This window comes from Vipera ursinii (genome assembly GCF_947247035.1).
Source record: "Vipera ursinii genome assembly, chromosome: 2".
Classification (NCBI taxonomy): Eukaryota; Metazoa; Chordata; class Lepidosauria; order Squamata; family Viperidae; genus Vipera; species Vipera ursinii.
In genome coordinates, this window is record NC_139513.1 from 187,576,082 (window position 1) to 187,597,825 (window position 21,744).

Below are 21,744 nucleotides of genomic sequence, written 5' to 3' on the forward strand. Positions count from 1 at the left end.
CCGGCCACCCTGTTTAGGGTCCCTTGCAGGGACGGGCCGAGGAGTTTAGTCATCATCTGACGGACAAAATCACTCAGATCCGGGCCGGTTTGGACTCTGACTGGGCGGAGGAATCGGACGGTCTTGAGCATGTTATCTGGACTGAGTTCGATCCTGTTTCCCCTGATGATGTGGACAGGATCATGGGGAGGCTGAGCTCCACCAGTTGTTTGTTGGATCCGTGCCCCTCCTGGCTGGTTTATGCAGCTCGGGAGGGGACACGAGGCTGGTTCCAGGCAGTAATAACTGCTTCTTTGAAGGAGGGTGTCTTCCCCGCCGCCTTGAAGGAGGCGGTGGTGAGACCCCTCCTCAAAAAGCCTGCCCTGGACCCGGCTGTTTTAAATAACTATCGTCCAGTCTCCAACCTTCGCTTTCTGGCGAAGGTTGTTGAGAGCGTGGTGGTGCATCAGCTTCCTCTGTTCCTGGAGGAAACTGATTATCTGGACCCGTACCAATCGGGTTTCAGGCCCGGGCACAGCACGGAGATGGCATTGGTCGGGCTGGTGAATGACCTCTGGCGGGCTCGGGACAGGGGTTGCTCCTCTGTCCTAGTCCTATTAGATCTCTCAGCGGCTTTCGATACCATCGACCATGGTATCCTACTGCGGCGTCTCAGGGGGATGGGAGTGGGAGGCACCGTTTTACGGTGGTTCTCCTATCTCCTGGGCCGCTCACAGTCGGTGTTGACAGGAGGGCAGAGATCCACCCCGAGGCCTCTCGTTTGTGGAGTTCCTCAGGGGTCGGTTCTCTCGCCCCTCCTGTTCAACATCTATATGAAGCCGCTGGGCGAGGTCATTCGTGGTTTCGGGGTGGGGTATCATCAGTACACTGATGATACCCAACTTTTTTTCTCCACCCCGAACCAACCCAGCGATGCCCTCGCCGTGATGTCCCGTTGCCTGGAGGTGGTCCAGGTCTGGATGGGGAGAAACAGGCTTCGTCTCAATCCTACCAAGACTGAGTGGCTGTGCATATCGGCATCTCGGGCTAACCAAACTATTCCACCTTTAATGATGGGGGGTGAGGTGTTACCCCCCGTTGATAGGGCTTGCAACTTGGGCGTCCTCCTGGACTCACGGCTGAATTTTGAAGATCATATAGGAGCCGTGACCAGGGGGGCTTTTGCCCAGGTTCACCTGGTGCGCCAGTTGCGACCCTACCTGGACCGAGATGCCCTATGCACAGTCACTCATGCGCTCGTGACCTCCCGTTTAGACTACTGCAACGCTCTCTACATGGGGCTGCCCTTGAGGACCACTCAGAGGCTTCAACTGGTGCAGAATGCGGCCGCGCGAGTTGTGATGGGGGTTTCCCGATACTCCCATGTAACACCTCTACTCCGCGAGCTGCATTGGCTTCCGGTTGCCCTCCGGGTGAGATTCAAGCTGCTGGTGATGACCTATAAAGCCCTGAATGGCTTGGGTCTGGGATATTTGAGGGAACACCTGCTGCCAGCATCAAGTTCCCTTCGTCCAGTGCGCTCACACAGGGAGGACCTTGTCTGTGGGTGCGCCTGCCCTCTGCAACCAGCTGCCCGTGGAGCTCAGGACTGCCCCTGACCTGCGTTCATTTCGCCGGGACCTGAAGACTTGGCTCTTTGAGCTCTCCGGCCCAGGCTGAGAATTTTTAACTGGGGTTTTTATTTTCAGGGATAATTTAATCTTTTTAATTGTCTTTTAACTTTTGTATTTTGTATTGGTGTGATTTTAAAATGCCCTGTAAACCGCCCTGAGTCCTTCGGGAAAGGGCGGTATATAAATCTAATAAAATTAAAAATTAAATTAAATTAAATTAAATTAATTAATTAAATCTATGAGCTCTGGCTCCTTTCTGGCATAATATAATTATTTTGTTTTTTTGCTGTTGGGAGATAAATTAGATAAAGAAGACTGATTACAGCTATTCTCAGCCATTAAACAGCTTGGATTCCAGCAAAGGTGGATTTGATTGAAGTAATTCTATACAGAACACACTATGTTCTTTCAAAAGATTAGTAAAATTTGTTCCAATATACTTTTTTTTTTAAAAAAATCTTGTTCATACAAAGCTTTTAGCATGTATTGCTAATTAACATGGTCCTAAGGAAGAGATAAATATACAAAGTTCTTTATGATCCTGATGAAAAGTCCTGAAAATATTTACCTTCCAAAATCACAAAGTTTTAGAACAGCTGTGTCAGGGTCCAACAAAAGATTTTGTGGTTTTATATCCCGATGACATATTCCAAAGGAATGGATATAAGCTAAACTTCGGAATAATTGATACATATACAACTGTAACATAAAAAGCAAATATTATGATAATACTTTCCATATCAAAACACTGGCAAATAGTAATTTTTATAAGATTTTTATAATACTTGAAATACTATCTCAATAAGCATTTTTTCTTTATAACATACACATTTACTCATCTTACAAAACATTTTTTCACATTTCTTTTGCTACAGCAGGTATAGTTCAGATGTTCTTCAACTGCAACTTCCAGTAAGCCACAACAAGCATGGCTAATTGTAAAAAATGCTGCATTAGGGAAATCAAAGCAGTTAGGTGCATAGAAATTATCATAATGATACAAAAATATAAAAGTTATCTAAACTCCCATCATTAATATGTTTTTCTCACATTGGACAAAATCTATTTATTATAACACAACCTTATTTGTAGAATATTAAGAACATGTCTTTATATTATTCTATATAAAAGTACTTCATATAAGTCAGGGCTTTTCAACCAGTGGTACAGGTACCATCTGTGGTACATTGGCACCTGGCATGTGGTACGCGACCATCCTAAGTGGTAGCGGGGGAGGGGAATAAGCTGAACCGGTGGCAGCACCACACAAGCCTGAGCAAGAGATGGCTGGAGCTGCAGGGCTGCCAGGGCTCAGTGGAAGCACCAGGATCAGTGCCAGGCTCCAGCTGGAGCTCAGTGCTGATCCTGGTGCTTCTGCTGAACCCAGAAGAAGCGCAGATCAGCTGGAATGTTGCAGCATCTCCAGGGTCTTGTGATTTACAATCAGATGCTTGGCAACTGATTCATATTTATGGCAGTCACAGTGTCCCAGGGTCATGTGAAGTGACCAAAACCTGCTGCAACCACCCAGCAGATGGGGGAATAAAAACCAACCCCCATCCCACCCCCACTGCCACTCCTCAACAGAAATGCTCACAACAATGAAAACCTCAGACAGGAGGAAGAGTGCCGTCAGGCAGGCAGGCAAGGGTCTTGCTCGGCTGTGGCTTGGGGGGCACTTTTTTCAGCGCCATCGTAACTTCAAACAGTCACTAAGTGAACTGTTGTAAGTCGAGGACTACCTGTACTTCATCACTTTTTTCTTTTTTTTTTTTTGGTCATCAAGTTTTTGACACCTTGGTAGGCGACTGGTGGTACTCGGATGTTGCCATATCCTAAAAGTGGTACAATGGGTGAAAAGGTTGAAAAGCCCTGATATAAGTCGTCCCCTTTGGAAAAAGCTAGCTAAATTTACCTGAAATGCAATCAAAAGGAACTTGGAATGTCTTATTCAGTGCAAACATAAAATAAATTATGGGTCTCCTGTTTGTTGGAATATTTTCAAACAGAAGCTTAATAGCCATTACCAAAAATAATTTAGCACACTTGTACAACTCCTCCATTCTATGATGTATTAGGGAGGGAGGGAGGGAGGGAGGGAAGGGAGGGAGGGAGGAAGGAAGGAAGAAAGGAAAGAAGGAAGGAAGTTCTCATGAAGAGAGGGGTTAACACTGGGCAGTTAAAAATTAAGTGGGAACTAAGCTAGTCACTTAGCAAGGGGAGAAGTGGAAACGGAAAGCCCCTGCAAAAAGTTTGGAAGTATTAGAATGTTCTGAGCACAAAGGGCTCTGTCTCCATAAAAATATAACTCATGTATATAAATCATAAAGATCACTATTAAAAAGGAGTGAATAGTCTAGTAAATAGCATCAAAAGCCATTAAATGGTCCAAGAAAAAAAGGCCCAGCATCTTTCAATCCAGGAGTAAAGGAGCACATATCAGGACGCAATGAAGCAAGCAAGGATTGCAAGAGTGATGAGAGAAATTACAGAGAATTTCGACATAAGAAAAGGCGCAAGACAAGGATGTCCACTATCTTCATTTTTATTTATTTTAACTTTGGAAGTTTTAAATAGAAATATTAGACAAGACCCAGAAATTAAAGGAATAGAAATAAAAGGTGAAATTTATAAATTGCAAGCATTTGCAGATGACTTGCATTCATCCTAGAGGAACTTTTAGAGATGATTCCTAAATTATAGGAAAAGATAGAACAGTTAGCAGGACTGAAGATAAACAGAGAAAAAAATAAAGTTATAGTTAAAAATCTTACAGGTAAAACAAAAAAAGTCAGAAAACATAGAATTACAAATAGTCAAAAAAGTTAAATACTTGGGAATATACCTGACAGCAAGATGTTGAACAATAAAAGATAACTATATAAAATTACTGAATCAAATAAAACTTGACTTAGAAAAATGGAAAAACTTGTAATTGTCAATCTTAGGAAGTATTGATATGGTGAAAATGATTATATTACCAAAAATATTGTTTTTATTTCAAATGATACCTAAAAAATTGGAGAATTTTTTTAAGACTTAAATTCTCTAATTTTAAAATTTATTTGGCAAGAAAAGAAAGATAGAATTAAACTGAAAATTTTACAAGAAGCTAAGGAAAATGGAGGTTTTGGCTTGCAATAATGGGTTTTATATTATCAAGCACCAGTACTAACATGGGTAAAAGAATGGATAAATAAATAAAAAGTTGTTGTATTTGGAGGGACATGACTTACAACTCAGTTGGCACACTTTCCTATGGTATGGGAAAAATAAAATTCATAAATATTTTCAAAACCACTATATTAGAAATTCATTATTACTAACATGGGAAAAAATAAAATGTAAAATATACTTGAAAATTCCAGGATGGCTTTCAGCAATGGAAGCATTTGTACATACAAATTTAGTCAAATATGGACATATATTCTAAACTCTGAAGGGAATTTAAAATCTAAACAAGAGATGGAAAATCAGGGTACTGATCTATCGTGGTGGGCATATTTAGAAATGCAAGTGAAATATGATAAAGATGTTACAAGTGTACGGATTTTATAAAGTAGACCTTGTTTGTTTAGATATTATTAACCTCTAATGAGAAACTAATTAAGAAAATGTTAATTTTTTATTGAATTTGAAAATGGAAAATGAACAAGTAAAAGAAACAATGATAACATGGGCAAAGAATTTTGGATACAATATAGACTTGGAGAAATGGCAAAACTTGTGGGAAAGAAATTATAAATTGACAACGTCAACCTCTTACAAAGAAAACTTATATAAAATGTTTTATAGATGGGACTTGCTACCCGCAAGTCAGATAGATGTTGGAAATGTAATCACAAGTTAGGTACCAATTACCATATATGGTGGACCTGTGTTAAAGCAAAGAAATAATGGACAAAACAAAAACAGAATACTTTCAAATTTGGGACTTATTTTATCAATGGCTGGAAAAAAGAATAAGGGATTAGAAATTCAATTTGTATTAGTGAATGATAAACTCAGACAATACATTTGTTGAATAAGTACTTTTGAATTGTAATAAAAAATCAATAAAAAATTATAAAAAAAGAGATGGTGACCCTTTGAGAGCTGAATGCAACAAAATTTCATTTTAATGTATGCAGATTCATATACCTTTAAAGTGACAATAAAATTATTATTTTATTCTAAATAGAGCCCCAAGTTCCACAAATCTTTCAGAAGGTGAAAAGTCAATCACCCACGGTCAGCATCAATACCAATAAAACAAATTGCAAAATGGAAAGAAGAAAAACAAAAGAAAGGGAAACAACAAGCTCCCCAGAGAACTTCGGATGGCCCCAGATCTCCGGTCCTTTTGTCGCGACCTAAAGACATACCTTTTCCAACTGGCCGACCTGGACTGAAGATGGGGTTTTAATATTGTTCTAATTTTATTGGTTTTAGTAAATAATCAATGGGGCTTTGTAAATTTAATCTTTTCTAATATTTGTATTTACTGTTTTTATTGTTGTTTTATTGTTGTTAGCCGCCCTGAGTCCTTCGGGAGATAGGGCGGCATATAAGTCCCATAATTATTATTATCCATTACGGAAGTGGTGGATATTCTGCTAATAGGGACTAAGGAGAAATAATAGGAGTTACAACGTTAGAGCATACGGACTCCAAAGATAAAAGGATGGCCTTCCTACTAAGTAAATTCACTTCCAAAACTTTCTGAGTGGTACAAATACAGACAAATAACATAACCAAGAATTACCAAGTTTTCAATTCTTTTCACTTACCTTCACAAATATCATGGGGAGTGTCTGTTTGGCTCTACTATAATGCCTTGCCACTCTGTATACTGTCTCAGGAACATAGTCCAACACCAAATTAAGATATACCTCATCTTTCTGGAAAGGAGAAAAAGCAAGAAAATAAGAAAAACAATAATAAGGTATCATAACATTCATTACTATTATAGCGTAGTATGGTTTTTCAAGCACTTATAGAAATTTTTAAAAACGTTTTGTTAAAATTTGTTATCTGATAAATGCAAATTTTACTTATGCAAATAAGGTTATATAAGGAATGCAGTGAAATTCAATCCTATCCTATTTCAACACCAAATTATCATATAGTTTTTTATTTGAAACAGAGGTATAGAGATATGAACATTATGAAGTAATCTCATCTACTACATTAAAGGGAAAGAATAAAAAAAGAGGGAAAGTGACCAAAGAGCTCATGAGGAACTAAATACTGAAATATATTATAAGTGTGTTAACCCCCCCCCAACATTTTAAACATTCAAAATGTAACCTAAAACAGATTCTATCTCCTGAAGGTACACTTACCTTTTGACCTATAGCAGGGGTATCAAATTCGTCACGTGACATTGTGAGTTTGACACTCCTGACCTATAGTGTCATGATGTAACATTTACTTAACTATTAAGAGGAGGTCTGCTACTAGTTAGAATATCTCTTTCTCTTTATCCACTTTAATCAGCTTCTTTCTCAAAGCACAAAGATTAATGTATGAGAAATATATGTGTTGCTTTCAACTACATGTTTGTTCCACCAAAACGAGCCAGACTGCAAATATTGCTTCAAATATCCTGTCTTCTATGGGTTTTTTTTATAAATATGTCAAAGTATTGATTTAACAGCTAGCCAGCTTATGTAATGTAAGATGTAATAATGGAAATGACTCAGCAGGGTCTGTGTTTCTTTAAGAGCCTTTGAATAAAGGGAAGGCTCTGCTGATGTGTTCTTGCATACATTTATTACACATGTTAGGTCATGCAAGTTACATTACACGTTAGGTCATGCAAGTGCTGCAAAGGATGCCAGACCTAGCGGAAGGACTACACATTAAGCCAGGAGTGAAACTGCTGGCTCATGGGCCAGATGCACCATGCCAAAACCAAGCCCACCCCATTGCCAGCAATGGAAAAGAAGTCGCAATACGTCACAACATATCATGTGATGTTGCAAGTTTGATACCCCTGCATTAAGCAATGCAACACATATTTTGATTGCACTATTTGTAAGGAGTCAAAAGTCCAGAGTGTATCCTGTAGGTAAGAAAAGCTCAAGGCAAACAAACAGAGTTTTGCAGTTAATATATGCTAATTTAATTGGTCTTATAGTGCCCTCTCTAGAAGGGACTAGGTACATACTAGTCTTAGTAGGTGACTACACCAGATATGGGTTTTGCTATTTATTAAAGAGCAAAACAGAAATTCTGCAACAGTTCAAGCAATGGGTGAACTGTGTAGAGCATAGATATGGCCATAAAATATACCAGCTGCAAACAGACAGGGGAACAGAGTTCATGTCTGACAATTTCCAAAGGTGGCTGAGGAACTTAGGCATAAGGCATAGAAGTACGAATCTGTACTCACCAGCAGAAAATGGAGTGGCTGAATGGAGGAATGGCGTATTACAAACTATGAAAGACTCACTGCTGACAGATGCAGGAATGACTAAACCGTACTGGGGGGACACCATGAAAACAGCCAACTAGCTAGTAAACAGGGTGTGGAGCGTTACTATAAATGAAACTCCATATTACCTGTTATATGGAAGGAAACCTTCACTGGCTCATCTAAGGACATTTGGCAGTTATGGTTTGGTGCTATTCCCAAAAGCACCAGAAGGAAGGGACAGAAAAAGGCCAGGAAATTTAGGTTTGTTGGATAAGAGCGAGGTTACAAAGAATATAGATTCACAGATGGAACAAAGAAGGTTGTGATTTCAAGGTCTGCTAGTTTTGCAGAACGAAACAATTGGGACAGGGTGTATGCTAACACCGAAGTGTTCATGCCAACACATAGCACCAGTTCTCAGGAAGGAGAGACTACACAAAGCCCAATGAAGGAAGAACAGAATAACAGATTAGAAATAGTAGAATTAGAAGATGATAGACCTGAGGTAAAGAGAGAAGTCACAGGGGTTGAGTTTCCGGTGACGTCAGTGAAGGATAGACCCGGGGGAATGATTCTCCTCTCCCGGGTCCGATTTTTGCCTGCCGGTGGGTCCAACTGGACTGAAAGTCGTCCCAGACAGGTGGTTATCAAGGGGTGACGCTTTGAAGACCGCGGGTCGGCGGTAGCCGGCTCACTGGATCCACAGAAGCCCTTGGAATCAGCAAGAGAAAAGGCTGACTGCATTTATGCAGTCCGCCATTACCAGCTATTCATTAGAGATGAAGAATCTTTTGAAAAGTTTTTTATTAGTTTTTATAAGGTTAAAGAAGAGGGTAAGGGAATGGGGGTTTGAGATAGGGTAGGGGAAAGGTTGGGGAAGAGGGTTCAATATTTGGCAAACAGCATATTGTCTGGGTAAATATACATAAAGGTAAAGGTAAAGGTTCCCCCGCACATGCGTGCTAGTCGTTTCCAACTCTAGGGGCCGGTGCTCATCTCCGTTTCAAAGCCAAAGAGCCAGCGCTTGTCTGAGGACATCTCCGTGGTCATGTGACCGGCATGACTAGACGCCAAAGGTGCACGGAACGCTGTTACCTTCCCACCATAGTGGTCCCTATTTTTCTACTTGCATTTTTACGTGCTTTTGAACTGCTAGGTTGGCAGAAGCTGGGACGAGTAGCAGGCGCTCACTCTGCTACACGGCACTCGGGATTCGACCTGCCAAACTGCCGATCTTCTGATCAACAAGCTGAGCGTCCTAACCCACTGAGCCACCGTGTCCCTAAATATACATAAATAAAGGTAATAAACGTAGTAATAACAATGATAGGTATAATAGATTATCAAAAATATTAAATTTTCAATGTATGGTATCATTCTTACTCAAATAAATTCAAAATTGCATATCACATTCCCTTCTCTCTAACTCGCTTATCTAGCCATTGATAGAATTTATTCCAAGTTCTATAGTAAACTGAAAGTTCTTTTTCTTTAGTGTCTAAAGTTATTCTATCCATTTCTGCACAATCCAATATTTTCTTAATTAATACTTCTTCAGTCAGTGACTTTTCATTTTTCCAATATTGGGCATACATAATTCTTGCTGCTGTCAATACATGTAACATCAAGTATCCACTCTCCTTGTCATAGTTGGGGCCTATCATTCCAAAGAGAAACAATTCTGGTTTAAATTCTATTTGTTTTTTAATCATCTTCTCCAATCATAAATGTATCTTAAGCCAAAACCTTTTTGCTTTAGGACATGACCACCACATATGGTAATAAGTACCTGGTCTTCGATTACATTTCCAACAAACATTTGAAGTATTTTTAAACATTTTAGCTAGTCTCACTGGTGTCATGTGCCATCTATAAAACATTTTATACAAATTTACTTTATATGATACAGCTTTGGATAATCTAATATTTCTGTCCCATAGCTTTTCCCATTCTTCAAGCTCTATAGTATGTCCAACATTTTTGCCCATATTATCATTGTTTCTTTAACTTGTTCCTCCTCCATCTTTATGTTAAGCAGTAATCTATAGAGGTTTTTAATCAACTTTTCATCTGTTTTTAGCAATGTAAGATCAAGTTCTGTCTGTTCCTTATAGAGCCCTGTTGTTTTCACATCTTTTTCATATCTTGATTGGATTTGTAAATATGGCCACCATGATAGGTTGTTGTAAGTCTTGTCTAGATTTCAATCTTCCTTCATTGTCCAATAAGTCTTCATATGTTACAAGTTTATCATAGTTAATTAAGTTTGGGCAAGCAAAGGCTTCCATTGTTGAAAGCCATTCAGGTATCTTAGTATAATTTTTTTTATTTTTTCCCACTCCAAGAGAAGTGCATTTCTTATAGCATGGTTCTGAAAGTATCTATGCTGTTTATTCTTTCCATACCACAGAAAGGCATGCCAGCCAATCTGCAGGTCATGCCCCTCTAGGTATAGTAATCTTTTCTCTCTAAGTGTTATCCATTCTTTAATCTACGTTAAGATAGCTGCTTGGTAATATAATTTCCAGTCTGGGAGTCCAAGTCCTCCCCTTTCTCTAACGTCCTATAGCAATTTCACTTTAATTCGTGCTTTTTTCCCTTGCCAAACAAATTTCAATATTATGGTATTCAGTTCATCAAAAAAGGCTTTTTCTAATTTTACCAGAATGGTTTGAAATAAAAAAAGTATTTTCGGTAAGATATTCATTTTAATTGTAGCTATTCTCCCCAATATTGACAGAGATTTTTCTACTTTTCTAAGTCCAATTTTATTTGTTTTAATAATTTTGTATAGTTGTCCTCTTTTACTGTTATACATCTTGCTGTTAAATAAATTCCCAAGTATTTAACTTTTTTTAACTATTTGAAGATTTATTTTTCTTGCAAGTTGCGTTTTCTGTTTTTCTGGCTCATATTTAAGTGATTGTCCACTAGGACTCCAAGATCCCTCTCACAGTTGCTACTATTGAGCAAGGTACCCCCTATATTATACCTGTACATTTGGTTTTTCTTGCCTAAATGTGGAACCTTACTTTTTCCACCATTGAATTTCATTTTGTTAGATAGCACCCAGTGTTCAAGTCTGTCCAGATCCTCCTGTATCTTAAGGCCTGTCTTCTGGAGTGTTGGCTATTCCTGCCAGCTTGGTGTCGTTTGCAAATTTGATGAGTTCCCCATTTATCCCTTCGTCCAAATCGTCGATGAAGATGTTGAAGAGCACTGGGCCCAGAACAGAGCCCTGGGGCACCCCACTACATACTTCCCTCCATGTACTTCCCACTACATATTTCCCTCCTGTACTAATTTAATTCCATTTTATTCTTTTTTGTACTGTTTTAATTGCCCTGTGAACTGCCCTGAGTCCTTCGGGAATAGGGCGGTATATAAATTCAACTAATAATAAATAAATAAATAAATAAATAAATAGATGCAGTTCCATTGAGGACCACACACTGAGTACGGCCTGTCAGCCAGCTACGAATCCATCTGGTGGTGATGCTGTCTAACCTGCATTTTTCTATCTTATGAAGTAAAAGGTTGTGATCTACTTTATCAAATGCCTTACTGAAGTCCAAGTAAATTATATCCACAGCATTCCTCTGGTCCACTAATTTTGTCACTTTATCAAAGAATGCAATAAGATTTGTCTGGCATGATCTGTTTTTGACAAACCCATGTTGGCTTTTAGTAATGACTTTGTTTGCCTCTAGGTGCTCGCTGATTTGTTGTTTGATTATCTTTTCCAGACTCCTCCCAGGTATTGAGGTCAGGCTGATAGGTCTGTAATTTCCTGGATCCATTTTTTTTTCTTTTTTGAAGATGGGAACATCAGCTCTTTTCCAATCCTCTGGTAGTTTCTCAGTGCTCCAGGATCTTTGAAAAATATAGTTCAGTGGTGTTCTTCCAGTATAAAGACCAAGTCATCCATGAATGCTTGCAATTTATATGTTTCACCCTTTATCTCCAGTCCTTTGATCTCAGAGTCTTGTCTAATATTTCTGTTCAATACTTCCAAGGTTAATATGAATAGCAATGGGGATAAAGGACAACCTTGTCTTGTGTCCTTTTTAATATCAAGGTTTTCTGTGTAGTCTCCATTTACAATTATTCTAGCAGTCTGTTTATCATAAATTGCATAAATCGCATTCATAAAATTTTCCCCAAAATCCATTTCCAGAAGTTGCTGAAACATAAATTGCCAATTTAAGTTATCAAACGCCTTTTGTGCATCAAGAAATATCAAAGCCATCTGTTTGCCTGGATGGGCTTCACAATAGTCTAGAACGTCCAAGATTGTTCTTAAATTGTTTTTTATCTTTTAGGCAGAAAGCCTTTTTGATCTGTGTGTATAAATTCAATCAAAAATTTCTTAATTCTTTCTGCCATTATCAAGGCAAAAATTTTATAGTCTACATCTAGCAATGAAATTGGTCTGTAATTTTTTAAATGTATCAAATCTGTATCTTCTTTGGGTATTAAAGTGATATTAGCTTCAGTCCATGTCTTTGGTATTTTGGTTTTTAGGAGAGTTTCATTACAAAGTTCTTTCAGGATCGGAGTAAGCACATCTTGTAACGCAGTGTAATATTTTGTAGGTAGTCCATCTGGCCCTGGAGTCTTGTCCTTTTTTTGCCTTTTTATAGCTTCTATAGTCTCCATCATTGTTATTGGTTCGTTCAATATATTTCGAATATTCTGAGGAATTTTTGGTAAATTTGCTTTTATTAAATACTGGTCTACTTTTTCCTTAGAGATTTCCTTTGCTTTATAAAGTGTCTCATAATATTCTTTCACAATTTTTTTCATTACATCGTTTTGAAACTGTATTTCTCCTTTTGTATCCTGGAGTTTCTTTATTATTTTCTTTTTTTTTTTTGCCTTTCTCAATCTATATGCTAGCCACCTTCCTGGCTTGTTAGCATTTTCAAAGAAATTCTGTTTAACCCGTTTAATCTTTTGAGCCATTAATTCTGTCTCAGCTAAGTTTAATTTGTGCTTTATTATTTCCATTTGTTTCTTGAGTATTACTTTATCTGGATCTATTTGTAATTCTAATTCTAGTTTTCTAAGTTCCTCCCTCAACTTTAATTGTAGTTGTTTCTTTTCTTTGTTCTTCTTAGCAATATACGTTATGGCCAGGCCTCTAAAATATGCTTTGGCAGTGTCCCCAACATTTTGAAGTGATGTTTCTTCCTTCTTGTTTATTTTAAAGAAAAATTCCATTTCTTTTATTGCTAGTTGCAGGAATTCTTTGTCCTTCAGTATTGATGTATTTAGAGACCATCTAGGTTTCTTCTTAATTCCTTTCCAGATCATTTTTATTGGATTGTGGTCTGCCCAGTCATTGGTTTCAATTTCAATTTCTTGAATCATCAGTTTCAAGTCCAACAACATCTATATCATATCAATTCTTGACCATGATTTGTGTCTATTTGAGTAAAATGTATACTGTAGTTTCTCTGGGGGGGTTTCTCGCCATATATCTAGAATACTAAATTCTTCTATCATTTTTGAAAATGCTTTAGGTAGTAAATTTCCTCCTTTCTGTCCTTGTTTAGCACTTTTATAGTCCAAAGTTCTATCCACTATTGGATTAAAGTCTCCCATTATACAAAAGTTTTGGTAGTTTGAGTCTAATATTTTCTTATATAGTTCAAGATAAAATTGTTCTTGTTTGTCATTAGGTGCATATATTCCAATCATTAATATCTGCTTTTGGTCCATCATTATTTCAACCATTAAAATTCTCCCCTCATCATCTGCATAAATTTGTTTAGGCATCATCTTTTCTTTGATATAAAAAGCTACTCTTCTTTTCTTTTGAGATGATGTTGCAAAGTAAAGTTTGCTGATTTTTGGTTGTTCTAAAATTTTGGTATGTTGCCTCCTAATATGGGTTTCTTGAAGACAAATTATATCCATTTTTAATTTTTGTAAGTGTGTAAAATTTTTCCTCCTTTTGGAGGGGGAGGGACGAAGAATCTTAAAGCGGCAGCAAACAGCTGATCTGGGTGAGAATACCGTATATACTTGAGTATAAGCCGACTCGAATATAAGCCAAGACCCCTAATTTTACCCCCCCAAAATGGAAAAAGTTAGTGACTCGAGTATAAGCCGAGGCTGGGAAATGCAGCAGCTCACCTTATGCTCCTCTCCAGAGATCTTCCCTCAGCAGCAGCCGGCAAAGTAGCTCGCACGCGAAACAAGCCTGGCAGAGGAGCTGGAGCAGCGAGCAGAGGTGCCCGGCCCAGATCCTGCAAGGCCCGGCCGAGATGCGCCCCCAGCAGCGGAGCTGCTCCGGCTCCTCTGCCGGGCTTGTTTTGCATGTGAGCTACTTTGCCTGACGCTGAGAAGACCCGCTTGGGCACTCGGGTTGGTGTCAGTCTCCTCAGGCCCTTCTCATTTCCAGGAACGTCAAGCGCGCTTGGCTCCCCACCCCCACGGCAGGGCAGGGCAGGGCAGAGACTTGCTCGCCCTTCTGACGGCCCTGAAGAGAAACGAAGGGCTTGCAAACTCCCCGCGAGAAGCTGGGCGAAGTGCGCGGCTGGGCGAGTGTGTGCCTGCGCGCGCGCGTATTTACGAAAGAAACGCTCCGAGAGTTCTTCTTTCTCCGCCCCCTTGGGGGGAACTCTAGCGACTGCTGTAGCCGCACTTCTCAGCTCCGAAAATAGGGATTTCTACTCTCTCTCTCTCCCCTCCCCACCCCGCATTCTCCTGCCTCTTCGATTGCGACAATAAAAGGGTGAAGGGTGCGCTGGTTTCTTCCTCCTTCCTCCCCCCCTCCCCTCCCCTCCCTGATTGTCAGGTGTGGCTTCGACTTTAGTTTTTGCCTACGGTGCTAGGGAGTTGCCAGTGGTGGGATCGTTTTCGGAGTTGCGTGCTTGGCCCAGAGGTGCAAACAAAATGTTTGGAAAAAGGGGGGTGAGGTGGGGTGGGGTGGGGTGGGGTGGAGGAAGCAGTTTGCGAAGCAGCCGAAATGGGGGTATATAGAGGATGGGAGGTTCCCACCGAGAGAGCCAGCAGAGTTGTTGTCGAAGCGCGTCACACGCCTTTCCAACCACCAGAGAAGGGAGGAATAAGAAAGAAACACACACACACACACACACACACACACACACCAGGAAATCGAGAGCGCAGCCTTAAGTTAAAGGTGGCGGACGGCCCCGAGAAAAAAGGCTGCAAAACTCCAATCTTTTAAAGCGTGCGGTGTTGTTGTGTTTTTTTTTCCTCCCCCCAAAAGTGAACGGCAGCTTTCCGTACTAGTGTATTTGTACTGCCGCGAGTGACAACTGACAAAGCTTGCCGGTGTGATCTTGATTTTGGAACTGATGAAGTCTGTTAACTAATTGATTGGCACTCCGGTCGCTCATCGCCGTGAAACTAGACCTTGTTTTTGTTTTTTGTTTTTGTACTTTGGGCTGATCAAATGGAATAAATGGAATAAATAAAAACACTGGCATGTCAAGACACCAGCACAAAGACCAAGGTACAAGCAGCTCTCCTTCAGTCATTATTGAAACATTTGATCAGCCCAACTTCTTCTTATTATTATTATTAAATCTGTTTTTTAACCAAGCGTGACTTCACTGAGCTGAATAGTGCAGGGTTGCCTGCGTGTTTGCTTGTTCCGGGTAGAAAAAACGCTGTCGACCCCGGCATCTTTTGCGGGGAGGGGTGAGGTGGGGTGGGGTGGGGTGGAGGAAGCAGTTTGCGAAGCAGCCGAAATGGGGGTATATAGAGGATGGGAGGTTCCCACCGAGAGAGCCAGCAGAGTTGTTGTCGAAGCGCGTCACACGCCTTTCCAACCACCAGAGAAGGGAGGAATAAGAAAGAAACACACACACACACACACACGCACACCAGGAAATCGAGGAAGCTTGCGTAAGATCAGAAGGAGACACGATCGTGGGAAAGGCACCGAGCGTGCCGTGGAAAAAAAAGAAAGGGTGGACTTGGGCTCGGCTGGTTTCGCAACGGGAAATGGGAAATCCCCGCAAAAGATGCCGGGGTCGACAGCGTTTTTTCTTCAGCGTTTGCTTGTTCCGGGAAGGTGCCGCAGCACCGGCAGCCTTCCACTTTTGCCGCTTTTGTGTGTCTTTGTGTGTCTCCTTCCTCGGCAGCTTTGGAGATGGGCCACACAAACACGCACGCACACACAAAAGCGGCAAAAGCGGAAGGCTGCCGGTGCTGCGGCCGCCTCCGCCGCCGCCACTGCCTCCTCCACTTCTCCTTCCTCGGCAGCTTTGGAGATGGGCCACACACACACGCACACACACAAAAGCGGCAAAAGCGGAAGGCTGCCGGTGCTGCGGCCGCCTCCACCGCCGCTACTGCCTCCTCCACTTCTCCTTCCTCGGCAGCTTTGGAGATGGGCCACACACACACACGCACACACAAAAGCGGCAAAAGCGGAAGGCTGCTGGTGCTGCGGCCGCCTCCGCCGCCGCTACTGCCTCCTCCACTTCTCCTTCCTCGGCAGCTTTGGAGATGGGCCACACACACACGCACGCACACACAAAAGCGGCAAAAGCGGAAGGCTGCCGGTGCTGCGGCCGCCTCCGCTACTGCCTCCTCCACTTCTCCTTCCTCGGCAGCTTTGGAGATGGGCCACACACACACGCACGCACACACAAAAGCGGCAAAAGCGGAAGGCTGCCGGTGCTGCGGCCGCCTCCGCTACTGCCTCCTCCACTTCTCCTTCCTCGGCAGCTTTGGAGATGGGCCACACACACACACGCACACACAAAAGCGGCAAAAGCTGAAGGCTGCCGGTGCTGCGGCCGCCTCCGCCGCCGCCACTGCCTCCTCCACTTCTCCTTCCTCGGCAGCTTTGGAGATGGGCCACACACACACACACGCACACACAAAAGCGGCAAAAGCGGAAGGCTGCCGGTGCTGCGGCCACCTCCGCCGCCGCTACTGCCTCCTCCACTTCTCCTTCCTCGGCAGCTTTGGAGATGGGCCACACACACACACGCACACACAAAAGCGGCAAAAGCGGAAGGCTGCCGGTGCTGCGGCCGCCTCCGCCGCCGCCACTGCCTCCTCCACTTCTCCTTCCTCGGCAGCTTTGGAGATGGGCCACACACACACACGCACACACAAAAGCGGCAAAAGCGGAAGGCTGCTGGTGCTGCGGCTGCCTCCGCCGCCGCCACTGCCTCCTCCACTTCTCCTTCCTCGGCAGCTTTGGAGATGGGCCACACGCACACACAAAAGCGGCAAAAGCGGAAGGCTGCCGGTGCTGCGGCCGCCTCCGCCGCCGCTACTGCCTCCTCCACTTCTCCTTCCTCGGCAGCTTTGGAGATGGACCACACACACACGCACGCACACACAAAAGCGGCAAAAGCGGAAGGCTGCCGGTGCTGTGGCCGCCTCCGCCGCCGCCACTGCCTCCTCCACTTCTCCTTCCTCGGCAGCTTTGGAGATGGGCCACACACACACACGCACACACAAAAGCAGCAAAAGCGGAAGGCTGCCGGTGCTGCGGCTGCCTCCGCCGCCGCCACTGCCTCCTCCACTTCTCCTTCCTTGGCAGCTTTGGAGATGGGCCACACACACACACGCACACACAAAAGCGGCAAAAGCGGAAGGCTGCCGGTGCTGCGGCTGCCTCCGCCGCCGCCACTGCCTCCTCCACTTCTCCTTCCTCGGCAGCTTTGGAGATGGGCCACACGCACACACAAAAGCGGCAAAAGCGGAAGGCTGCCGGTGCTGCGGCCGCCTCCGCCGCCGCCACTGCCTCCTCCACTTCTCCTTCCTCGGCAGCTTTGCAGATGGGCCACAAACACACACGCACTCACAAAAGCGGCAAAAGCGGAAGGCTGCCGGTGCTGACAAAGCGGACAAGAGGGAAAGGAAGCGGACAAGAGGGAAAGGAAGCCCAGCGGCCGGACTGTGCTCCCGCCCTGCCTCTCCAAGGGCTCGCGCGCGTCCTAATGGCTTGCGCGTGGCCTCTCGTGAGGTTGCTGCCCCTCGTGAGCCCACTGGCTGACGCTGGCTCCGTCTCTCTCTCTCTCTCTCTCTCTTCCTTCCTCCCTCGGTCTCCCCCTCCCCCTTTTCCGGCTCAGCCCCACGTCACCAGGAGACCAAAACGGGGACATCATGGCAGAGCGGAGGAGACACAGGAAGCGGATCCAGGTACCGGGCTGGCTTATCTCCTCCCTCTTTTCGCAACCGCTCTGCGGGATGAGTTTCCCTTTTCCTTCTGGCCCACCCCCCTTCCCCCGCCCGGTCAACCGTCCCTCCCTCCTCCCCCTCCGCCTCCTCCGAGGCCGCCGCCAGTCAGCATCTCTCCTACCATTTTTGCGGCTTTTCCGCTCCCCCTTCCCCGCAGAGCCGGCTGCATCCAGCGCCTTCTTCCTCTGGAGGGAAGCACCGAAGCCTCGGCCGCGCGCAAGTCCTCGGTAAATTCTTTTTTTTTTTTTTGTTGACTGGAGTATAAGCCGAAGTGGAGTTTTTCAGCCCAAAAAGTGGGCTGAAAAATTCGGCTTATACTCAAGTATATACGGTACTTTCTCCTTTCTCACTAGAAGTGGATACCAGATTGGCAAATAGCTCTTTTACAGCTTGAGAGCGATGCCTTTACTTTTAGGGAGGGGGTGGAATTCTTTCTTCTTACCCCCCCCCAAACATAAGCAGCAGTTTAAGCTTTTTGGCAAATTAAAAACTTCTATATTCTAAAGCTGTCTGAGGCATAAGACAATTTGGGAAGCTCTTGCTCTTATAGATTTTTTTTGTGGTTGCTTTTTGTTTGGAAGTCACTACAATTTTTATTTTTAAAATCTTTTAAACTTTTACTTTTATTTTTACTGATTATTTACTTTTACTGATTATTTTTTTTTTTTTCAAATGTACTGGGAATGGACCTCTAGTGCTACCTTGTGATGAAATTAAGAACTACGTCCAGCTTCCCTTGACTGGAGCTTACTAAGATTAAAATTTTGGCTGTATGCCCAGACATTGCTTATCTGAAAGTCCTTGAAAATGTTGCTGCAGAAAAGACTGTCTTTTTGTTTTACGGGGCTTTACAAGATAATAAAATAGAATTTGGAGCCATCTGACTTCCCTGGATTACAAATAGTGTGTCTTGGAACTATAACAAGCTGCTTTAGAAGAATTGAAAATTAAGGAATTGCTTAGAACAGAATTTGGTGGATTATAATTTTAACACTTTTGTCCCTTTTTTTCCTTTTGGAGCATTTTCCCCCTCTTTTTCCCCCTTCTTTTTGCCCTGCTGCTATTTTTATTTTTTATTTTTCCTCCTTTTTTTCTATTGCAACTACTTTTTTGGATTGCCTCTCCTAACTAATACGAGCCTATTGGATTATAACATTTGGCCATTTTGGCTACCTGGTGGATTACAATATATGAAGTAAAGACAAAGATGTGTGTTTCAAATCTATCCAAACTGGGATAAAAAGGTTCCTCTGCTCCTGCCTCGACTTCTGCAAGTCCACGATACCAGAGATCAATTACGATACAGATTGGACACACCACTTAAAGCATCGGAGTTCTTCAACAATCATAGAGCACTTCTGCAAAGAGGTGATCCTGAACCCAAGTAATAAGAAGAAACTGCAGTTGAAGGAGCGGCTAATCAAACAGAGGAGGAAGAAGTCAAAAATACGTACTCAGAAGAAGGAACAAGACCAAGAGATCAGAGACAGATAAGATCTGTTTAATCAACAGATTAAACAGTCCAAACAGAATTTCTTTGAAAATGCTTATAAGCCAGGGAGATGGTTAGCATAGATTGAAAAAATAAAAAGAAAAAAGAATGATAAATAAGCTACAAGATTCAAAAGGAGAATTACAGTTCCAAAATGACGCAAAGAAAAAAATAATCAAAGATTATTATGAGACACTCTACAAGGCAGAAGAAATTTCTAAAGAAAAAATACAGCTGTACTTAAAAAAAGCAACTTGCCAAAAATTCCGGAGAATATTTAAAATATATTAAATGGAAAGACATCAATGATGGAGATCATAGAAGCCATAAAAAGGCAAAAAAAAGGATAGGACTCCGGGTTCAGATGGAATTCCCACAGAATTTTATACATCATTACAAGATATATTAAGTCCGACTTTGAAAAAGCTGTGTAATGAAATCCTTTTGGAGGCTAAAATACCAAACTCGTGGACTGAAGCTAACATTACCTTAATGCCTAAAGAAGACACTGATCTCACACAAATAAAAAATTATAGACCAATATCGCTATTAAATGTAGATTATAAAATTTTTGCTTCGACAATGGCAGAAAGAATTAAGAAATTCTTGACTGAATTTATACACACAGATCAAAAAGGCTTTTTACCTAAAAGACAGATAAAAAATAATTTAAGAATGATCCTTGATTTGCTAGAACAGTACGAAATCCATCCAGGGAAACAGATGGCACTAATATTCCTTGATGCACAAAAAGGATTTGATAATTTAAATTGGCAATTTATGTTCCAGCAGTTGGTGGAAATGGATTTTGGGAAAAACTTCATAAATGCTAGCCATACAATTTACCATAAATAAACTGCTAGAATAATTCTAAATGGAGACTATACAGAAAATTTTAACATTAAAAAAGGTACAAGACAGGGATGTCCATTATCCCCATTGCTATTTATATTAACATATTGAGTAGAAATATTAGACAAGATGCAGAAATTAAAGGATTGGAGATAAAAGATGAAAAATATAAATTACAAGCCTTTGCAGACGACTTGGTTTTTATATTGGAGGAGCCACTTGAAACAAGTACTAAATTGTTGGGAGAAAATAGAAAGCTTTGGAGAAGTGGCAGGTCTGAAAATATGAGAAAAGACTAAAGTATTGACAAAGAACTTAACAGATAAACAGAAAAGTCAACATACAAAAAAGACTAATCTGCAAATAGTTAAAAAAGTTAAGTACTTGCGAATCTATTTAACAGCAAGATGTGCAACACTAAAAGAAGATAACTATGAAAGATTGTTAAAACAAATAAAACTGGATTTGGAAAATTGGAAAAATCTCCGTCAATGTTAGGTAGAATAGCTACAGTGAAAATGAATATCTTACCGAAAATACACTTCTTATTCCAAATGATCCCTGTAAAATTGGGAAAAGGTTTTTTTTTTTGATGACTTGAATGCAACAATATTGAGATTTATCTGGCAAGGAAAAAAAGCACGAATTAAAGTGAAAATGTTACAAGAAGCCAGAGATAGTGGAGGATTTGGACTCCCGGACTGGAGACTATATTATCATGCAGCTATTTTAACATAGCTTAAGGAATGGATAACGCTTAGACAGTGCTTTTTTTGTAAAAGAAAAAGGTGCCGGAACTCACACATGTCATACAACCTGCCTTGCCCACCCTACAAGGTTCCATCCAAAAAAGTTGCCGGAACTCCATTCTGAGCATTCTATGAGAAAAAAAGCCCTGCGCTTAGAAATAAAAGACTATTGTACCTAGAGGGACATGACCTACAAATTGGTTGGCATGGAATAAAACACACAGATATTTTCAAAACCATTTTATAAGGAATGCACTTCTTTCAGAATGGGAAAGAATAAAAGAGAAAATTTATATTAAGTTACCTGAATGGCTTTCAACAATGGAAGCTTTAGCTTACCCAAATTTAATTAACTATGATAAAGTCGTGACTTATAAAGATATCTTGGATAATGAAGGAAAACTGAAAGATAGACAAGATTTACAACAACAAGGTATTGATCTAGCATGGTGGCCATAT

The 21,744-nt window shown here is 41.6% G+C and overlaps 1 protein-coding gene across 7 annotated transcripts in view; it reads right to left on the minus strand.

The window, feature by feature from the left end:
* GSK3B (glycogen synthase kinase 3 beta) overlaps positions 1–21,744 on the minus strand; it is a 174,677-nt gene that overhangs the window by 76,647 nt on the left and 76,286 nt on the right. For all 7 annotated transcript variants that reach the window (XR_014491719.1, XM_083356230.1, XM_083356229.1 and 4 more), the window contains 2 exons: positions 6,383–6,493; positions 2,182–2,312 (listed from right to left, as the gene is read on the minus strand). Coding sequence is in view for 6 of the 7 variants with exons in the window: in XM_083356230.1 (XP_083212356.1) it covers positions 2,182–2,312; positions 6,383–6,493 (242 nt within the window). In the remaining variant the exon portion in view is untranslated. The remainder of the gene's footprint in view (positions 1–2,181; positions 2,313–6,382; positions 6,494–21,744) is intronic.